General features: G+C 35.4%; 1 protein-coding gene across 1 annotated transcript in view; it reads left to right on the top strand.

Annotated features, from left to right (window-relative positions):
* Positions 1 to 21,137, top strand: part of KIF20B (kinesin family member 20B) — a 33,180-nt gene extending 12,043 nt beyond the window's left edge. The window contains exons 15-33 of the mRNA XM_053949555.1: positions 328 to 478; positions 1,424 to 1,643; positions 2,225 to 2,286; positions 2,469 to 2,588; positions 4,138 to 4,303; positions 7,338 to 8,535; positions 9,865 to 10,003; positions 10,283 to 10,405; positions 10,869 to 10,929; positions 11,543 to 11,668; positions 11,916 to 12,052; positions 13,017 to 13,172; positions 14,061 to 14,237; positions 14,802 to 14,966; positions 16,286 to 16,489; positions 16,875 to 16,952; positions 17,737 to 17,884; positions 19,244 to 19,386; positions 20,907 to 21,137. Of these exons, the coding sequence (XP_053805530.1) occupies positions 328 to 478; positions 1,424 to 1,643; positions 2,225 to 2,286; positions 2,469 to 2,588; positions 4,138 to 4,303; positions 7,338 to 8,535; positions 9,865 to 10,003; positions 10,283 to 10,405; positions 10,869 to 10,929; positions 11,543 to 11,668; positions 11,916 to 12,052; positions 13,017 to 13,172; positions 14,061 to 14,237; positions 14,802 to 14,966; positions 16,286 to 16,489; positions 16,875 to 16,952; positions 17,737 to 17,884; positions 19,244 to 19,386; positions 20,907 to 20,981 (3,649 nt within the window). The 3' untranslated portion in view covers positions 20,982 to 21,137. The remainder of the gene's footprint in view (positions 1 to 327; positions 479 to 1,423; positions 1,644 to 2,224; positions 2,287 to 2,468; positions 2,589 to 4,137; positions 4,304 to 7,337; positions 8,536 to 9,864; positions 10,004 to 10,282; positions 10,406 to 10,868; positions 10,930 to 11,542; positions 11,669 to 11,915; positions 12,053 to 13,016; positions 13,173 to 14,060; positions 14,238 to 14,801; positions 14,967 to 16,285; positions 16,490 to 16,874; positions 16,953 to 17,736; positions 17,885 to 19,243; positions 19,387 to 20,906) is intronic.
* Positions 21,138 to 21,655: the final 518 nt, after the last annotated feature.

The following is a 21,655-nucleotide window of genomic DNA, read 5'->3' as shown; positions in this document are numbered from 1 at the left end:
TTTGGTAAGTTGTGGAAAGAGTGACATTTGCAAATTCTTTGGTTCCTTTTTGTTTTAGTGATACTCCAAACATACTGTCTCAAGCAGCTTAGAAAAATGCTTTTTGTTTAGTGCTATCCATAATCTGTGTATTTGTATCCCTCTTATTCTTCTGGTGTGTGTGAAAAATACTTCTGGTTTAGGGTAGCAGCACTGTTTTGTGTATTGTTTTATTGTGCCAAAATAAAGATGAAAGCATCTTTGTTAATAGGCAACTGTGCTAATAATGTTTTAGCCTCTGTCATGGCTAGCTTTTAGCTGACTTGGTTTTTTTTTTTTGTACTCTAGAAAGTGCCTTTCTCATGAACGAGAACAGCTTGAAGAAAATGCTGAAAAACGCCTAGAAATCTTCAAGGAACTTGTAAATAGTTGTACAAAAAATGCTGATGAAGAAAGTAAATTACAAGATCAGCCTTGCAGTGAGCAAGCTGGACCTCTGGTATTTTTATCTGTTTGCCCCAAATGTCCCTTTTACTACTACCTGTTATGGTCATGGTATTTCTCAAGAAATACCAGGGATGGTTTCAAGGAATTGCACACAATGTGACTGTGTCCTCAGCAAGATATGTTTATCTTATTTAATAGATGAGGTTGCTGAGCCTTGGGATTCAGGAATTTTTGGGGTTTTCTGCATTTCTCCAGCACAAAAGTGACAATTATTCTGTACAAAGAAATTGGGGGAAAATCTGCAATTTTTTATGCTATAAAATCCATTGCATTTAGTGCCTTATTTAAAATCTTTGAGGCTGACTTTAGGCCTCAGATGTGGACTGTGCTGGGGTAGTCACAGAGACTTCTCTCTTAGAGCAATAGTAGCAACAACTGAGGCAATGAGAATTATTCATCCACTTAAGCCATATCTAGACTCTTAACTTGAGTCTTTATCTTTAAAGTTTGGAACTCTTTTTTTTTTTTTTTTTTTTAAAGAGGCAATATGTAAAGTCAGTCTTTGGGTATAACTTACTGTAAGTTACCACAGACTAATTTGACCTCACAAGCTTTTCCTGTCATATGAAAATTTTAGATGTATTCCTTCTAAAACAGTTTGCATGCTCTGTTTATTCAATATTCTCAATGGTTTAAAATATGCTAACTTTTATAGTAAACTTGGAGGGGATGTTTTTGTGGAGATACAAGGGGAAATGTAATGGTGGGTAATTAAATGTTATAAAAACAAAGTAGCTCTAGCTTGATACTGGAAACTGGTGTGTGAAGATAGACAGAAACGGGCAATCAGTGCATGTGAGCCCACAAGATGGTTTTGAAGTCAGAATTATAACTGTACTTATATATTAGAATTCCTAACAATCTTCCATATTTTCTGTATAAATAATGGCTTTTTTGTAATTATTTGCCATTTCTAAATGTATCTAAATTCTTTCAGAATGAAGGAAACAGCACAGACGACTACCTTGATTTTGGGGGTGTTATTGCTTCTCTGCAAAATGATATCACTGATATCAAAAATCAGGCAGAAGCAGCACACCAGTACATTGTGTCCTTAGAGGACCCACAGGAAACAATAGGTTGTCTTGAAAAACAGCTGGCAAAAATAACTGCTGAACTAGTTGAGACCAAGGAAGAGCTGGAGAAGAAAACCAAAGGTAATCTGGTTGTAAGTGAATGTGAATGACCCAAATTAAGAAATTGAGAAGAAATGAAATACTGTAAAATAGGAATATTAATCTCATTGAATGGGACTGTGTAACCAAATCATATGTAAAATGGTGGTAATCCATTGTTTTGTGTGTGTTCGGGTTAAACAATTCTATAGGCCTTGCTTATTTCATTTTTAAGAAGAAACTTAAAATTGTCAATTGCAGACTTATGAATGGCGGGGTAAAACATTAAAGTTATTGATTTCCTTATTGTATTGTAGTCCCTGTACTACTTTGTTTCACTGATGTAGTGTACTCAGGCATCATGTGGAACTTTGGAGGAAAAACTAGCAGCACCTCATAATGATCTCAGCAAAGATCTTGTGATGTGATCTCTATTTTGAATGGGTTGCAAGTCTCAATTGTCCAGTTCAGAAAATGTGAACACTTCTGAAATGCCCTAGTAGAAGTCAACTTGAAAATAAATGTATTAAAAAATTACTGAAGTACTAGAAGACTCAAAGACATGGATTACTGAGTAAACTGTGATGGCTGATTATGTTATGTAGGCTTTTTTCCTGTTACAGATTTTGAAACACAGAGGATTAAATTGGATGAGTCTGCTGAGCAACTTAAAGAAGCAACTGAGGTAACTTTCTCAAAAAAAACTTGTGCAAAATTGTTTGCTTTAATACAAAATTCAAATAACTTGAAATGCTATTAGACTATGCTTCTAACCTTTTTTTATAGCAAGCGTAGTTTAATTGATCTTGCTTCTGAAAAGCATGATAGAGTTCAATTTAACACTGAACTTTTTTTTTCTTTTTCAAGAAAATGAATACACAAAATGAAAGGATTCAAGAACTGATTGACATTGTGAAGCAAAAAGATGAAATGATTATGAAACTACAAGGTCAGATAACCCGTTCAGAAGAAACCATAAAAGACTATGTAAGTCTTAGACATCTTCATTTTCTTGATACAAAAAAAATCTTAATGTGTTTATAATGGACTTGGTAAAATTGACATTTTCTTTAAATAATTGCTATTTACTTCAAATGATAGCAGGTTAATTGGCATTGAAGCCACAGCACAATGTTAGCAGGGTGAGTGTAAATAATGAGACTTTCAGAAGTACTCATCTGAATTTATTATTAGAGGACTCCAGATGAGAATCTGATGAGCCATTTTAAAAAAATAAAAATACCTCAAACTGTGAGGCTTAAAACAATGAGGATAGAAGAAGTGCATCACTGTCTGAATAAAAGAGGAAGAAAATTAGGTTTTGATACAACAAAAGTTCAATCTTAGTTTAAGCTGGAATTTAAGAATGTAAAAAAATACAGTAATTGTGTAAATTAGGAAAAAACAATGTGTGTTCCACCCACCACCAACATGCTGGCACACTTTCAAGGGAAGATTGTTAATGTGGATGTATTGAGCAGAGTTTGAATTAAGAAGGTATGACATGGGTATCTCCATTTTTTATGTGATTAACAATACTTGAAGTTGTATAGTCTAATGATATCTCTTGAGTGCTGGAAGCTAGCTTGACTAGATATATACAGGCAAAAAAAAAAAAATCAAAACACACAGTGAGAGGTTTTTTGGGATTTTTTTTTTTTGAACCTGATCTCCAGTAACCTGAAGTAGTTTAGAGACCATTTTAATTGAAACTTAGTTGGCATTCTGATCCATTTCTTACACTGTGAACGCAAAGCTTTGGCCATACTTTGTGTTCTCTCTGCCTCACAGCTGCTTAACTTGTCAATAGTGTGAATGCTCCAGGAGTGAGTGGAGTGTGATGACTTACTATTACTGCTCCTTCCAAGAGCAAGGCTTTAACTATCCAGTGGTTCCATGAGACTGTGTGGTATGAAATTTTAAACATGACCACAAACTTCAACTCTATTGTGGTTTTTAATGAAGTACTTATAGATGAATAATTGACAACCACATGGCTTGCCCCTTTTCATCATGCAAGTAAACAACCTTTTTCTTAGTCAAATAGATATTTGATGTATGTATTGCAGAGCTGACATGGCTTTCAAATTGCATCAAACGTGTCACGACAAAAATGGTTTTTGGCTTTGCTGAAGGCTATTAAAGCTCTCAACTCTACCAACCATGATCAGAAAGCGATGAATTTGTAGAACAGACTGTGTGCCCTTTAACAAATTGGAAATTTCATCAACTCTTTTGACACTGGAAATAGTTTTTGCATGGTAAACTAAGTCCTCTTGATGAAAGCCGTGCGTTTTGTAGTTCTCTAGTCTCTTGCTCTGATTCCTGTACAATGCAAAGTATTGTGTTTCTTAGTATCTGAAGTTGCAGGAGCTCTTGGTTTAATTAACTGATCTGTCACTGACTTTTCCTCTGACAACCCCTATGCACCTTACCCATAAAGGTTTTGTAAAAATATTTGTGTAGAAAAAGTTACAAAGCCTTTTAAGTGTTCAATTCATACAACTTCAAAGCAATTGATACTATTTAAACACAGGAGAACACTTTGACTACCAGTAAGAGAAAATTAGCAGAGAAGAACTCTAACAAAGTGATAGAAAGCAGCCAATTCAAGGACTGTGAGGAAACTCTATTGGAAGTGGGAAGAAAACGTTGCTTGGAAAATAAGCCTACTGCAGAAGAAGAGCCACCTACAAAGAAAGGTACAATTTCTACCATCACTCAACAGGGGGTCTTCAAAAAAAGCTTGGTTACTGTTCCAGAACAGAAGAAAAAAGCTGGGAATCGTAAACATTATGCTCTGAGGAGGAAATCTGCTATGTTACACTGTAAAAGGAAGTAACTGTTCTCTAACTGTAATCTCTTTTGCAGAGGACTGGCCTATATAATTTACTCCTAAATGATTTAAATAAAATTTTAGTTTTTAGGCTCTTCTGCTGCTTTTTCTTATCTGTGTATATACCTGCATACCCAGCTGTAGTTCTTAGGCAATATCTTAACAGTTGTTGTACTAAATTTTCTGTTGCTGGACTTCTGAGAAAGTAGTGTTTCCTGCTCAAGTGTTTGAAAATTTCCTAAGCAACCATCAAAGGTGTCAGTGACTTACTGACTGTTCAGTCATACAGTGTGTGCTGTGAACCATGACCTTTTGTTCTGTGTGCATGCTGTGAACACACCAGCTCTGGTCAAGGTGAGAGTGCTGGCAAAGGAGGCAAATTAATTTCACTCCATCCAATTGAAAAGCTTAAGTCCACAAATGGCATATTTTGCACGGCTCTTATGCTTGCACTTTCAGTCTTTTTGCTGTTCTTGCTTTATCTGTGAGCTTATCAGGCAAATAAAATCTATTAATAAGTGAGACTGAGCTATATGGGACTTGTGCAAAATGATATTTGTAAGAGCTGTGTGCCTCTAACTTCAGGACCCAGCTTAGCTTTAATTTCTTGTAGAACTATGGAAAGCATACTCAAAAGGAAGGTGAGAAGTCTTTCCTTTCCTTTCCTAAAGGACAATGATGGAATTCACATGATCACAGAAAAATGAGGATGCAGTGTATAAACTGAATATTGGACTATCATTTGTTACATTGTGCAGTAGATCAGTTTTAAGTTTACAGTGCAAAGAATTCTAGTAAATGGAGTCACATCAGGCTGGCATCCAGGCACTAGTGGGGCTCCCCAGAGCTCTATAATGGGCCCAGTTCTCTTCAACATCTTCATAAATAACTTTGATGCAGGACACAAAACTTTCCTAAGTTTGCCAATGATAGCTGTAGACTCCCTCAAAGGGTGGGAAGCCCTGCAGAGAGATCTAGACAAATTACAGAGCTAGGCAGTCACAAACCCCATGAAGTTAACAAAGACAAGTGCCTGATTCTGCACCTGGGACGGGAAACCCTGGCTCTACGTACAGACTGGGGAGTGAGAGGCTGGAGAGCAACCCTGCTCTTGATGATCCGTGAGGGTCCCTTTGAACTAAGGATCTTCTATGATTCCAGTAACAAAGCACTTCATGCAGAGAATATTGAACAGATGTTTGCTGCCCGAGAAGGTGGGAGAGACATAGGTATTCAATTTCCCAGATTGCAGGCATAGGTAGGTAAGCTAACAGCCGATAGGTGCATATGTGGATACTGAAAAACTTAAGCAGGGTTGTATTGTCTCAATTCTTCAGTGTCAAGAAAGGTCCATAGAAAATGGCTGGGCCTGCCAGTAGTAGCAAAAGGAGGTAAAAATATTAGGCTAGGTCAGCTGAGGCCATGTCATCCAGTAGGGCATTTCTGTTTTTGTACAACAAAAGCATCATTTGAAGCCAAGACTAGGGACTTTGACAAACCCTATGTTAAGACACCTCAGCACCTCCCGCTTTTAGTGAAGCTTGCAAAACTCCAGTCCAGGGAGAGGAATATGTAGTATTTTGTCTGATGTGTTTTCTTAGGACTACACAACTGGGCTTTCAGTGAGAACCATTTCCAAATATGAAATTTTTAATCTTGTAGGATTTAAAAATAAGACCTTATATGCTACAGTAAGGCTGCTGTTGTGGTTGAGCTAGCAGAAGCACTTGATATATCTTATAATGAAAATGATGGACAAACAGGAGAAAAGTGTCCTGTTGACTTTCAGAAGCCAAAACACTATTGCTAATGCTTCAGAATGACCTTTGTTAGTGACTCAGATTGACTGTACAACTTACTGAATCTGTTCAGAGGATGTTTCCATGCAGTACACCTTAATGTCCTTAATGATCCAGTGTGAGACTGCCTAACTCTACCTTACTGTAGGTGCAGTATTCACAAGAATCCACAGTATCTCCCTGTAGTACATAGTTCTGATAATCTAATCCTTAGAGATAGTCAGGCTTGATTTAAGAATAAAATATAGCATGCATGTTACTACAGAAACACAATTGGATTCTAAAGCACTTGTGTGAAATACAGCTGGAGTCAGTTTTGAAGGTGATGAAATACATGTGATTTTAGTTAAAATGGCTCATTACTTTGGGGAAACAGTCTTAAGTTAATAAAGCATGGAAATTTTGGGTTGGCATGACATCTTGTAAATCTTTCTTGGAGAACTTTACATGCAACATATTAAGTGTGGGCATTAATAGTTATCCTTTTATCTAGTTTAGAAATGTATTGAATACAGAAGAGAGGAAGGTTCCACACACAAAGCAAAAAAAAAAACTTGTGCTGGATTTTAGCTTTGTTTTAAAGTAAGGTGATACTGAGCATGCATAAAACTTCTCAGAAAGGTGTGTATGGTATGACAGAAAGGTATGACACCATTGCTCCCCTGCATGGAGGATGGGTAATTGCTGGCTGTATTTAAAGGGATTGTTGCATCATTGGAGGTTGAAACTGGTTATCACTGTGAATGTTACATAGCTTATAGGTGCTGGAAATATTAGTGAAATTAACTAGATTTTCTGCTAGTGGGGCAGAATAGAAGGTTGAAATTGAAATGCAGCAAATTTTTAAGTCTTCTGACCCCTGAACACCTCTTTCAGCAAATTATGCCTAGAAGCCCAAGAGGCATTTTAGTCATATAAAATGTCTTAAAGGGTTCTAACAACTTCAAGACTCTAAAATGCTATGGAAGTGTGGCTTTCAGGTGGTGCTAGTTTTCCACACAGCAATTACAGTTTGGTGTTGCTAGTGACTTGTTGATTTTAATTAACCTGAGCTGTAGGGGGATTTATTTGTTCTTGATGTTGTTTTGGTTTTGTTTTTAGGAGATAAGAGAAAGAGTTGGGAAAACTACTGTCTTGATCAAAAGAGAACTACTAATTCTGAGACCTACATGGAAATACTAGCACTAAAGGAAAGAGCTGAAACCTTGGAAGGTCAGATAGCTGCACTTGAAGAACAATGCCAAAGAGAAAAAAGTGAAAAAGACGAATTAAATCAGCAGATAGCAAACTTGCATCTGAAACTCTCTGCTTCTGAAGAAAATGCTTCTGGCTTAAGTGGAGAACTTCAACAATGTCAGGCTAAATATCAGGAGACTGTTTCTGAATTGGACAAACAGAAAGCTTTAAATAAGGAACAAGAAGAAAAGATTATTCAGCTAAATAATGAAGTAACAGGTGCTAAACAAAATATAATTGACAAAGTGTCACAAATTAAAATGATGCAGTCCCAGGTAGATGAATTCTATAAATGTCACTCAGAATCTTATGCTGTGGATATTGATTCAGTTAATGTAAAGGATTCCTTAGACCCTCAAAAAGATGAACCAGAGACAGCTCAAATGAGTCCTCTATCCATGCAGTTCCAAACTGCTTCTACAGGAGATCTGAGACAGGAGAGCTCCTTTCACCGCAGTATTGAAAGCATTTGGGAAGAATGCAAAATTATGATTAAGGCTTCCTCACAAAAAAGTCATCAAATTCAACAACTACATCAACAAGTTGAAGACTTAGAGAAGAGACTTCATGGTAGTGAAAATGACAATAATCAACTAAAAATTAAGTTAAATGAGATGATAAATCAAGAGCATCAGTCTGTAAAGGAAAAAGATCTTATGAATCAGTTACAAGAGCAAATCCAGAAGAAAACCCAGGATTTTGAAAAACAGGCTGCAGAAAATCAGAGAGTAATTGCACAGTTTCAGGAGAAAGTTGCCAGCTACGAGGGAGAAATAAGAGATCTTAAATGCCTGTTGGAGGCTTCTAGGACTAAAGATGACAGGATGAAAGAATTAGAAGTAGAACTAAAAGAAAAAGAATCTACTATTTTAAATCTAGAAAGTAATACAGTAGCTCTACAAGAGAAATGTACCAGTGTAGACAAAAAACTGAAAGAACTCAGTGATCGAGAAGCAAATTTGAAGGATGAAGTTGTGCAGCTGATGAACAGTCTGGAGACCATGAAACATGTTCTTCAGGAAAAGGAGAAAAATGAGTATGAGCAAATACAGTCCACAGAACTGTAAGTAAATAATGAGATTACTCCTAACCCTTTAAGAATAAAATTAAATTGGAACTCCCTTATATGAACATCAGTTTGACAATACCACATTTGCATGTTTATAGACTTGATTAACCAAACTGCTTCTTTGAGAAATTTCTATACACTGCTCAAATTTTACATTTGCATATTCTGCTGGCTATGTTTTCCTAACCTGTATATGGTATATTCTTTCAAAAATATGCATCTAAATCATATGGAACTATTGTACAGAGAAATAGGAGCAATACAATAAAATTAATTATTTGGCGATTTCTAAAAATTTTGTTGCAGACCCTTTCTGAAAGAAATTGCATAGTGCAATATTATATCCTGTAACTTGTATAAAATTAGGACATATTTTCTTTGGAAAGGACTGAATGGTAAAAGGAAAGGGGAGGAAAAAAAAGCCTAGGGAGTAAACAGATGGTTTTGATAACAGCTATTTTAGGTGAACAGTCTACTATAAGACTTGAAGGAATAGGTGTAGAGGGCAGAACTTTCCTCAGCACCTTCTACTTTTTAAATCTGTGAGAAATAGGAGATGATGTGGATCTGAAAGATTATATTTGCTATATGGGAAGGAAATTGCAATTATATAAAAGATAGCTTTAAGATGCTTTGTAGCCCTTCACCTGACTATGGTTTGTTTAGTGCCTTATCTGTGGGTACTGCAAATACTCCAAAGTACAGTTTAGCATGAAGGTCTGATGATCCCCAGCCCTGTGCTGGTGAAGCATTGAAAGGATTTCTTTTTGTGAGGCCTTGTATTGTCATTTATAGGACCTGAAAAACCTTCCTTTATTTAATTTAAAAGTCCAAGATGTCCTACTGGAAACTCCTTGAAATAAATGTAATTACTTAAAAATAAACCCATCAAACTTATTCCGTACTTTGCACAACTTGTGATGGCAGGATTTATTGCAGTGTTACTGGGTTTTTTCCCACTTTTCTTTTTATTCATCTTGATACTTACAGGAACTGGGATGTAGTTACCAACTTTAAACTTACTTTTAACCTTGGGCTTTTCTAATTTGTAAGGTCACCTAATGATAATGATTGCTCTACTGTGCTTAAAAAGATAATATTTTTTAAAAATTGAGTGCTCAGAAGTGAATCTCAGCAGTTTGTTACTTCAGGCTCATATAGTAAGACATTGTAATCTAAATGTAAAATTATGAATTATAAATGTAAAATTATATTGTCATTGATATGATAGAGCTGAGATTCTGTTTGCTAATAAAACCAGCAAAGAGCCTGAGCTAACATGTAAGACTAATGTTATTTATGTCTCTTAATTTCTAACCCAAGGCTACGTAAAGATCTTTCTGAAAGCTCTGCCCTTGTACAAAGTTTGAAAAAAGATTTGCAGAGGAAAGAGGAAGAATACACAGATTTGAAAGAGAAATTTTCTGATGCCAAGAAACAAATTCAGCAAGTACAAAAAGAGGTTAGTAAATACAGGCAAAATGTTTCTTCTGCAAGTTTGGACTTCTGTTATTAAAACTTGTTTTCACAAACCTCAATCTATGGATGTTAAAAGATATTCGTAATAGAGTTACTTCGAGTGATACATTTAGAGTATCTTCCCTTGTGCACTACTAGCCCCTGAAATTTAATGAAGATGCTTGCAAAAATTTAACTCTAAGTAGTTGATGATCTAGATATCTTACAGAAATTGCAAATGGCTTATAGCTAAATATAAGTTTTGCTTGCTCTCTTGTTGCAGGTGTGTACAATGCAAACTCAGGAGAAATCCCTGAGGAAACAAGTTAATGAACTTGAGAAAATTAAAAAGCAGTTTAGTGAAGAATTAGAGTTCAAACAGCGCACAATCTTGCAACTTAAAAAGGTATTTTTAAAATAAAATTTTACTTGCTTTTAATTTTTTTAAACTAATCTACTAATGAGACAAGTTTTCAAAGCAACTGGAGAAAGCTTACAAAAGCTGGGGTAAAAGTAGGAGTAGCCAGCTGAAATAAGTTTTACCAGATGAATGAAAAATGTTTAAAGAAATTCTCATGCAGGACTTACTTAAAACAATTTGACAATTGGTCTAGTAAATAAATACTTAATACCTGCAGAGTTTCTGATTAGTGACACTTTGGTATGTTAGTAGTAATGTCTCTTTATTTTTTAAACAGCAGGAATGCTACTTTATACTATATGAAGAACTCCTATTCATTGGGACTATTTGTCTTAAATGCCTTATTTATTATTTATTTCAAAATGAAAAGCTGTTAATTTCTAGCATATGTATTTGTTTCTTTCAGCATGTTCTAATTTCTTTAATTTGCTTTCAATACGATATTTAGGAGCAGCTGGATAAAGAAAAGCTGGAAGAAATCTCCAAACAGTATGAGAAAACACACAAAGGTCAGAAAGAACTATAAGTATTCCATTTTTTTTGTCTGTGTGCAATGACAACATATGTGATCATGTCAGTAACAAATTTGAAAAGTCTTGTATATTTATATTTTAGAGTACCGAGGCACTCCAACCTGGACATTAAAATCTCACAGTCAGAAAGTAATTTTTATTGAATTGTTACTAGATAGATTTGTAAGGAAATAAATACTTTCTCCACTTATGTTTCTTAATCTGAGACTTGTTTATGTTCATTTAGTCAATACTGGGATTTACTTGGTTTTATTTTAGTTGTCCATTTTAGCAAAAGCATGAACTAGCACACTATTGTGTATGGTAGCACAGAGTTTCTGCAGATTTGATAAACATTTAGGGGTTGAACAGTAGTTAGTTTCTCATAGCCATACAAACCAGAGTCTGATATTTAACCCCAAAACACACATCTAAGTTAAACTGGTGAGAATAGAATCACTTAAGAATTTGGGATGTGGAAAGTTCAATATAACTTGTAATAGAGCTTTTGATCTCAGGGAGTGGAGAAATGACTTGTAACTAAGGAAGTATGGGAGAATGGTGGGAAGTAGGAGGAGGCTCATCTGTAAATTAATTTTCAAATTTTCAGATCTGTGTGCAAAGGAAAAAATAATTGAAGATATGCGGATGACATTAGAAGAACAAGAACAGACTCAGATTGAACAAGATCAAGTGCTTGAAGCCAAATTAGAAGAGACCAACAGATTGGTTTTGGGTAATCTCTCCATGGAGAGGGAACAGGGAAGAAAAATTGTTTTGAATGTATATTTACATTTCTGGTTTTACTTATCAATTGCTATTTAGGTGTTACTTTTATGTAACAAATAGCAATTTCCTAAAAGGCCTCTGTTGTCAGTGATCATAGCTGATAAATCAAAGCAACTTCACTAAAAGGATGGGAATGTGTTCAAATATGTGTTTAAAATTTTACACTATGTAAACTCATTTTGTGTTCTACCTAGAACTGGAAGCGTGGAAGCAGAAATATAGAGAGCTGAATAACCAGTGCAGTAGAGACTGGCAGGAAAAGATGAGCAAAAATGAGGAGAAAACCATAAATGAAAATGAGGAATTAATAAAGCTGCAAAAAGAACTGGAGGTAAAGCATAATGATATAATTCATACTTAAATCTAAGGCCATAATGCCCATTTAAGGAGTCTAAGTTTTTTTTTTTTGTCACTGTCTTCAAGAGGCTAGGTCATGATATTGCAAGTTATTACACTGGTAAAGGAAACCTCCTTTGAAGCATCTTTTCCATAGAGCTTCACTGATGCCCCATAATGTAGTGCACCCTGCCCTACATTATGCTGCTGCTATGCACAGGGCTTCTCTTGCTGCTTTCCTCTTACAGCTGTCTTAATCCAACTCCGGATATCAGTTCCAGGGATTTCTCCTGTCAGTTGCTAAATCAAACTCTCTCATGATCTTGTGCTTGCTGCATGGCCTGTAAGCCTTTCTGTAAGGCTGAGGACTTTCCTCTAACTCTCCTTGGATTAGAAAGTAGACTTTATTTTCTAAGCAACTTTACAGGTGCTTCCTGTCTTATGTGGTAAAATGTCTGACAAGAGGCTTGATTGTGATAGAAAAGGAGAAAAAGTTGCTGTGGATTGAAGTGACATTCTTAGGTACATGCTGTCTCTGCCTACCATTCAAACTGAACTGCATTGTTTCCCTTTCAGTCTTGAAGCAGAGATTAGTTTTCTAACATGTTCTTTAAGGCAGCAGAAAAGCTTGGGGATCTGTAAGGTGGAAGTGTCTGTTTACCATTACTTTTGACATACGTGTCTCTGATTGACCCAGAATGCTTTGAGGAAAAAAAATTATATTCCATGAAGATGTGCCAGTCTGAAAAAGAAATATTGAAAATTGATAATTTTTTGCAATACAAAAGAACAAGTATTATATAATGAGTATAATACTCGTACCTGGGAGTATGCTAGAGTAAAACTGTGCTACTGTTTCTGTTATGTTTTTGAAATTAATCTGTTCAATGGTATTCTGAATTTTAAGTCCTTTTTTCTCCCCTCTACTTATGGTTTTATTTCTGGTTTCATCAAATTAGGAGAATGAGGCAAAGTATCAAACTGACAGAAAAAAGTGGCTTGAGGAGAAAATGGGACTCATAAATCAAGTAAAAGAAGCTGAGAACCATCGCAACAGGGAAATGAGAAAGTTTGTGGAGGATAGAGAACATCACGTGAAGCAACAAGCAGAAATTGTAAGTGTCTATGTCTCAGCAGTGTCCTGTAGTGTCTTTTGTACAGAGTAAATCACATAGCAAGGGTTGAACAGTGGGGGCACTTGAGAGTAGCTGGCCAAAGTTCCCTTACTTTCTCACATGACAAAGCTTAGATGAGATATTCTCAATATGAAAAAGGAATAATAGGAGGTTAATAAAATGAAAAATCTTAACACATAATGGAAGTTAACATGCCTGTTCCTTCCTGTTCCATCACGTTATGCAGTCTTCAAAGTTCATATTGTGTGTGAAACACCAATAAATAACCTACACGTAAATGAATTGCTCCTTAAAGCTAAGAAAGTTTACTTTGGAAAATACTTAGTCAGCATGCTGTGGTAGTATGTGCTAGCATTGGGGAGACTGATAGTTATTAACTAAGGCACCTTACTTGTTCGCTGGACTGCATCAAGGCTGTAATTTTTTAATCAGATTAAATTATTATATGAACTTCTGCAATCTAAAACTACATTTGCATCTGGAAGTAGTTAGCAATGCCTTTGTGGACCTGCAGTCAGTACAGGAGGATGTTAGGAGCTTACAAGTAATTTTACTTTATCTGTGACTTTTCTTGACTGAGAATTGTAATTAATAAAATCTTCAACTGAGCAAACAGAAGCTGTCGTTCTCAAAAATAAAATTCTCTTCACAAAGAGTATGAATACAGATTTCCTAGTTGAAACATGGCTTACTTTTGCATATTTGTACTGAAACTAGTTCTATATGGGTTTTATAAGATCTGCATAGGCTCTTAAGTTTACTAAAGCTATAAAATAGTACTAACTGTGCAAAACAAAACCAGTAGAAGTGTTCAGATACCATATAGAAGTGGTGTTCTATTCTAACCCACCTTTTTTTAATATTTAGGAAAGACTTGCTGCACAGCTCGTAGAGAAGGACAACAATCTTCAAAAGTGGCGTGAAGAAAGAGATGAACTAGTAGAAGCTTTGGAAGTACAGCTCAAGACTTTGGCTTCTAGCACCATACAGAAAGATGAAGAAATAGAAAGGCTAAAACAGGCTGCACTAACGGCTTCAGAAAAGGTCAGTTTTCTCTTTCTTCTGTGTGAATTTTTGAGGGGTTTTTGTTACCCATTAATTCTGCAAAATACTGTAGTTGCTCTTTGCATTCTGGCTCTATTTTTTGTTTTTAAACACTATCATTTTGAAACTATTTGCAGTTAATTTAAAAATAGAAGCTTTACGTTTGTTGGCAACTGAATTTGTAATGGTAATTGGAGTTTGAAAATATTTAGTAGTTCAAGTAAACACTCTTGTGAATTTGGACTGTGTATCTGAAAAAAACACTCCCATTTGTTGGCTTTTTCACAGCACCAAGAACTTCATGAGCAAATGGGAGGTGAACTTAGAATTCTAAAAAAAGTGTAGTAAAATAAAAAGTTTTGCATTGTGTTTCCTCAGATTCTTACAAGACTTTTCTTCACTTTACATAAAGGCATTAAATAATTGGTTTTGTATTGGATACCTGACTGGTTTAGCCTGCAGTTATAAAACTGACATGACCAAGTAATCATAATGATGCTCGTGATATATTACTTTCTTTTGACAGTGCCTGAAATTTGTGGCAATTTTTGTTATGTTTATTAGGATAAAGAAACTGACGTAGAAGATCTAAAAAAACAGCTGGCAGAGAAAGATGACTTTATAAAGGAAATGAAACAGCAGATTAACCATGGAAATCCTCAGTCTTTGGCAGAAGTACCTTTACCTGAAGAAGGACAAGATAAAATCGATCAATCTGTAAACAAAGAGGTATGGTTGTTTATGTATTAAAGATGTGTTAATACTTCTGTTATTTTTTTTCAGTATATATTTCTGTATATAGTTCTGGAAATCTCCCAAAACTTCTTTGTACTTTACCTGTATCTTCAGTTTTGAGTTCTTATTCATTCTTTCACACTCACTCTCAGAAAATAAGTACTTTAGTTAAATGAATATTGTCTCTTTATACATTAAAGAACCTTTGCAGCAGAGGCAAAAACTAGTTAACTACTCCAGGTTCTAGGGATTTTGGAGACATGTTATTGGTAGTGTCATCTCAGTTTGATTATATCACTGTTAAGGGGATTTCAACTCAAACCAACTTTCATGATGTCACCTATTGTGTAGTGAGATGATTCTGTGATTAACCAGCCCATATGGGGGTTCATAAGAACAAAACAGTATCTTGCATCCTACTTAAGACAAAGCCAAACCAGTATTTGAAGTGTACATAAAAGTAGAAATAAAAGCTGTATAATCTAATCATGTGACTAATTATATCTGACTTCAGCTGTATGCTCTTGAAAACTTACCTCTCAATGATGCATATGAAGTGGCTGATTATTACATAAATCATCTAGGAAAAGAATATAAACCCTTTTAAATGTGTGACCAATAGCAGGGCAGACTAGGGTTTGCTTCCTTCCACTGTAGGAAACCTGTGTGTAGCTTTGTTAGCAAATGACACTGACTATTCCTGGGCAACTTTAGTAGTCTGATCCATTCCTGGGAATGCAGTGCTGCTGGGATTCTGGGTGGGAGTCCCTCTCAGAATTCCAGCAGAGCCTGTTGGAGAACTACTTTTTTGCTTTCCATGAGTTTTTATCACTATCCTTTTTAAGAGGAAGGAGGTTCACCGTTAAGAGTGAACCAATGTAAGGAGAAATAGCTGGAATTCTCTAGAAGGGGAAGAAAGCTCCCTAAAGATAAGCTACAGAAATATACTTTTCTCACAAAAGCTGCTATTACTGCCTAGTTCCTAAGGAGCAGCAAAGTTAAGATGGAGACAATCACTAAGGGCCTCTGTCCTTGAGGAAAGAATACTTAGAAACAAAGTATCAGGCTGAGGAAAATTCTCTGATCATGGATACAAACAAGTTCAAAATTTAACAAAAAAGGTTTTATGTAATTAGGCTTAAACTCTGCTGTAGTTGATTTCTTCACTTCTGTTGTGTTCTGAAAGCTAACAGCTGGAAAATAGAACACCTACTTTGCAATTCACTGGGAGATGGGGAGTGATATGCATTATATAGTATTTAACTCATAGTTAGTTTAAATCTTGTTTTCTTACATTTTCCACATACCAACAGGACCATTCTGAAGATCCCCTTGATTCTACTGAAGTGTCCACAGAGGATGGAAAAACGAGTCGGTTCCCAAAACCAGAGATGGAAATCCAGTTCACACCTCTGCAACCCCATAAGATGGAGGTGAAGCACCAGGGCAGCACCTCACCAGTTACAGTTAAAATGCTCAAGCCAAGAAGAAAAAGGAAGAGTGTAGAGATGAATGAGGTGTGAACTTGACCAACTGACAAAATCTGTTGTGCAGCTTTTCAATTTATTACTCTGATTATTTATTAGAACTCTAACTTCTTATTTTCTGCTGAGATCCCAGGGATATATGTAGGGTACTATTTAAGCCCCATGTCTCCCAATTGGTGCATCTCTGGCCTGTGTTTAATAAGGCCAGAAATCATAGACTGCTGCTGATCCAGACTATCTCCTTTTGCCTGATTATCACTTTACCTTTTACGTTTCTCTCTCACAGATAGTGCCATTTCTTGCTGTCTCCAGCTCTGGTCTGTGCATTACAGATCAATTCTATAAAATTTTTTTTTTTTTTTTTTTGTTTAGGCGGTCACTGGTATCAATTATAATTTCTTCTAATTTTCTTTAGGATTTTGTGAAGAGTGAGAACAAGAGAAATGCAAAACCTGCTATGGCTGACTCACCTTCTACAAGCAACAAAAATATGGTTTGATTTTGTTCCATTTTTGAAGTTAGTTTAGCCTTTTCTGTAAAAGTAAACTTGTGTAAAGAGCAAATATTCTTATGCAGAAGTATCTTATCCCTATGCATTTCAACAGGATTCTTTAACATTTATGGTGACTTTGTACTAAACTCTATAAGCCAAAGGGTCTGTATTTGCCAAGAATGTGTAGTGTCCCAGCTGCAGTGTGCAGTGATTCAAAGGGAAGGATGTTGCATACTGAGTAGTTAAAAATGTCTAGCTTGAGCATGTTATTAAAGTGTGGTGTTATAGGCAATCTCTTTGAAGTAAAACTAAAGTCTATCCATATATATGGCAACTACAAAAATATTACTTTAGGCCATAGTAGTAACCTGGGCAGGTTCAGAGGTTGAGACATTTATTTGCCCCATCAGAGTCATTATTTATAATTAATACAATATAATTATAATTAATAATAATATTAATACAATATAATTATAATTATAATTAGTATAATACTCTACGACTTTTAGTCTGCCTTTAAAAAAAGAAAACTTCTCTGTTTCCTGTATGACTCATGCTCTTAAGTGTATTTTTTGAAACTTGGGTGATTTTCTTTCTTCTAGGTATAAAATGAGGTTGTCCACATTACTTGCTGTAGTGATATCATTACTAAATTAAACAAAGGTGACAGTAGCAAAGCTCAACGTGTCAGCTTGAAAATGACATTGAAGTAAAATAGAATGAAATGAAACTTTAGGATTAAGTCAATTTTCAGCTTAAACAATGATCCTGTATTTCTGTACAGATGGCTACTGCACAATCTCTTAGAAAAGAATACTCCTTAAGAAGGCAAGAATCTACTCTAAATAAAAAGTCAGCTAAGAAGAAAGATGGGACATTACAGAAAATTGGTGATTTTTTCCAAAGCTCTCCTACTATTATTCACTCTAAAGGTTTGTACAGTATAAATAAAGCTTATTTCCTATTCTCTGGCTGCTGTAGAATGGCAGAAAAGAAAAGATTGTCTTGGTTGTGAGGACCACGTAATTCTAAAACTTAGGTTAAGTGTGAAATATAAACCAGGTGGAATGAAACATGCAGTGTGAAATACATGCATATTTATCATCCAATCAGTGATAACTTTTAGGCCCAAAATATCAGGAGTTACTCTGTACTTATTTACATGTAAAGGCAGTTTTAGAAACTTGCCCTGCTGCTGTGAAAAAATCAAGGATTGAATCCAAACTCCAAATCTTACCTTGTTCTATAAGCAATCCCTTGTTGCTGTGGAAACTTTGTTAATGTTTTTTGATGTATGTTAATTTTATGAAATCCAAAAGCCAGTGACTCATGAAAATATTTGGAAGACTTCATTAAACTAAATATAGAGCAATTAATGGGTTTTGCTAAGTTTAAGTGTAGCCTTGGGAAGATAAATTGCTTGGGACTTTCTGTTGAAGGATATGTTTTTATTCTTTCCTACAATAAGAATTATAAGAATATCTGGGTTACTGTGCTTTTAAAAAAAATTAAAATTAGCAGGGGGCACAAGGAATCACCAGTGTTTAATTCTAAAATACACTATTATTTGTTTAAAACAAAGCTGGTTATTTTTTAATGTGGACAGTTAAAATAAACTCCTGTACATGAAAGCTTGTCTTGCTACAGAGTACATCTTAAATTATATGACGTAATACAGTCTAGATAATAACTGTGAATTTTTTTTTAAATTTCTGTTTGGCATATTGGTTCCAGGAGCACAGTATTTATTATTATCAATGGAAGCCAAACTCAGACTACTAAAAATTTCATCCTTAATTTGAATACTCATTTTGAGCAAATGAGTTCTGTTTTGTAACCTTTATTACCATGTCAGGTATGGTTTCCCTCTTTGTATAGCAGTATTGCATATTTCTTATTTTTATTTTTTCTAGTACATATACTCATCTCTTTATAGAGCTAGTACTTGTTTGATTAAACTATAAAAAGGTATAGAAAAAATTGACTGTGCTTCTGTCAGCACAACAGTTAAGACAGTTGTTCAACTCACTAGTCTTTAAGTGAGATCTGAATCCTGATTGATTTTTAATGTGCTATTTAAACGTGTCCTTTAAGCTTTTGCACCTGAAGCTACAGAAAATTGCTTCCAGCTACAGAAAACTGGTAGTCAAATACCAGTTCTGATTTTTTATATTTGAACTTTGGTCTACACTGGCTTAATTTTTGAACTGTTTAAATAAAGCCTACTTTATTAATTAATTTTGAGGCTCACAAAACCATGACATGTATTTATGATAAAATTTGTCTTCTAGCAAAGAAGCTTATTGAGACAATAAGCTCTCCCAAGTCTGCAGAACAAGAAAATGTCAAAGAAAACGAGCTCAAGCCAAAACGAGCTAAGAGGAGGCTGTATTCAACTGACATTTCTTGCCCTCTGGATATCCCTGGTTCTTCAGTAAGTGATTAAGATTCCTTTTTTGCCCACTGTACTGTTTTTCTGTAATCTTAAATTTAAATTAACTATTAGGGAAAAAAGACAAATCTGAAGGTCTAATCCAGTTGCAGAAGAGGTTTGAAAATACCAACTTAAATATTTTTTCTACCTAACTATTCCTTTTGGTCTTTTCCTTCTGCTGTTTTATTTATTTTTTTCTGTTTTCTCACCTGTCTGTCTTTGCTGACTGATTGTATAGGTGATACAGCAATCATAGAGATACCTTCACATCTGGATTCACAGATATCTTGTAGTGTGTGCAGGATTTTTCTTTGCTACAGCAGTGAAGTCTTAATTTGTTTTTCTAGTAGTTGCAGTTCATCTAAGTGTGTAATAAAAAAAAAATATAAATAAGTAGCATAGAGGGAGAAGAGAAATAGAGACCAGGAAGGCATCCATAGATTTGGAATGACATGATTGAAACACAATAAAGGTCTGCATGTACAATTAACTTCACAGGTGAGCACCAAAGGTATTTTCCAATTCCATTTATGCCCAGGTGATATTTGGGCCATAATAGCATGTGGATACATCCATGCTTTTCAAAGCACAGTCTAAACAGCCTTCTGGATGTGTTTTAATTTTGTGGCTCTGTCTAAACCAGTCTAAGAGTCTTGAAGGTCAGAGTTTGATGTATTGTTTCAGAAATCCAACTATATGGTTTAGACAGTAGCTGTAGTGCTGAGCATTCTTCTGCTCTGCTGGAAGTACATCTCTTCCTTCTGTTCCATCCTTTCTCCCCTATGCTATGGTAAGCATTTGCCCATACTAAAGTAGCCTATTGAATTTTCTGTAAATTGTATGAATGGATGTAGCAGAACCCACAATGCTGTCTGTAAGAGGAAGCAGAAAATGGCAGAAGTGCTGAGCAAAATGAGCTAAGAAGCTTGGAAGTGAAAGAAATGGTGCAAGATTGAATCCTGGAGAAGTCAGAGAAAGCTAGAGAAATTTAAACTTAAAATGTTTTCTGGACACTTCTTGTATCAGGAAATGAATATTAGATTCTAGAAGTGAGAGCTGCATTCAGATAATATTTTACTTTAGACTTTGGTATTTGTTCCAGCAAAAATGGGATTTCTTTATGTTTATGGAATTCGTTGCTTATCATGGTGCACTAAGATTGTCTCTCTGTCCTGGAGACCCCTGACAAAAAAAAGTAATAGAATCATAGAATTGTTAAGTTTGGAAAAGATCTCCACTGAGCCCAACTGTTAACCCAGCACCACTGGGTTAACTCCACAAAACCATATTCCCAAGGGCCACATCCACACATTTTTTTTCTGGCCACTTCCCTGGCCAGCCTGTTCTACTGACTGACCACCCTCTCAGTGAATGGGTAAATTTCACCAGAGTGACTCAGGCAAAACTCTGGAAACAGATTCTGGGAAAAACGGTTCTGTTGGGCACACAAGTCTAAAAGGTGAATGTCATTTGTCTATGAAGAAATGCTGAATAACCATATTTTAATCAATCTTTTTCAGATCCTTATAGAACAAAAGAAGGAAAGTGATCATCTAATCATCAAGCGACGGCTGCGATCAAGAATAGCAAAATAACCTTGCAAAAGTGGGTTTATATTTCTTAGCTAGGACCTATTCCCATTGTATTATTCCAGCTTGTTGTATGTAGGAAGCAATAGATACTTAGTCATGCTTCAAAATCTGTATATAGTTGTATAGGTTTTTTCTGACTCCATTAAAATTGTCAAGTTCAAAAAACCTTGTGTGTGAAACTTTTTTTTGTTTACTACAAAGAGTGTGTTTGGAAGTGTTCATAACTTACTCATCGTGCAGTAAGAGCTATGCCTGTGTGGAATGGTGTAAATTGCTTTTTTTAAGGCAGCCTATCTACCTTGACTTTGAGTGGAAAGAAATGAGTACACATTGATGCTTGTATAGACTTAAATTTTTCTAAAATGTTGAAAAAATTGCTTGCCTCAACTTCCTTTTTGGTGAACTTTTTTTTTTTTTTCATCTTTATGGCACTCCAGTTACAAAGTGAAGGCTTCTGGAAGGAAAATGTGAGGACCCTGCTTCATAGACGTCAAGCCTTTATCTTTGGCTATAGAAAACAAGGCTGTACAGGGGCATCAAAGGGGTATCATTTGATCAGAGAGCTGATGAAGAGGGGGTGACTTGAGTTAAAGCGTGAAAAAGGGAGCAGACTTTTGGGATGATCATTCAGTAATAGGACAGCTTTCCGTAGACAATACAGGTATTTGAACACGGTT

Source organism: Vidua chalybeata, chromosome 8 (genome assembly GCF_026979565.1).
Source record: "Vidua chalybeata isolate OUT-0048 chromosome 8, bVidCha1 merged haplotype, whole genome shotgun sequence".
Classification (NCBI taxonomy): domain Eukaryota; kingdom Metazoa; phylum Chordata; class Aves; order Passeriformes; family Viduidae; genus Vidua; species Vidua chalybeata.
This window is presented reverse-complemented; position numbering and strand designations above follow the sequence as displayed.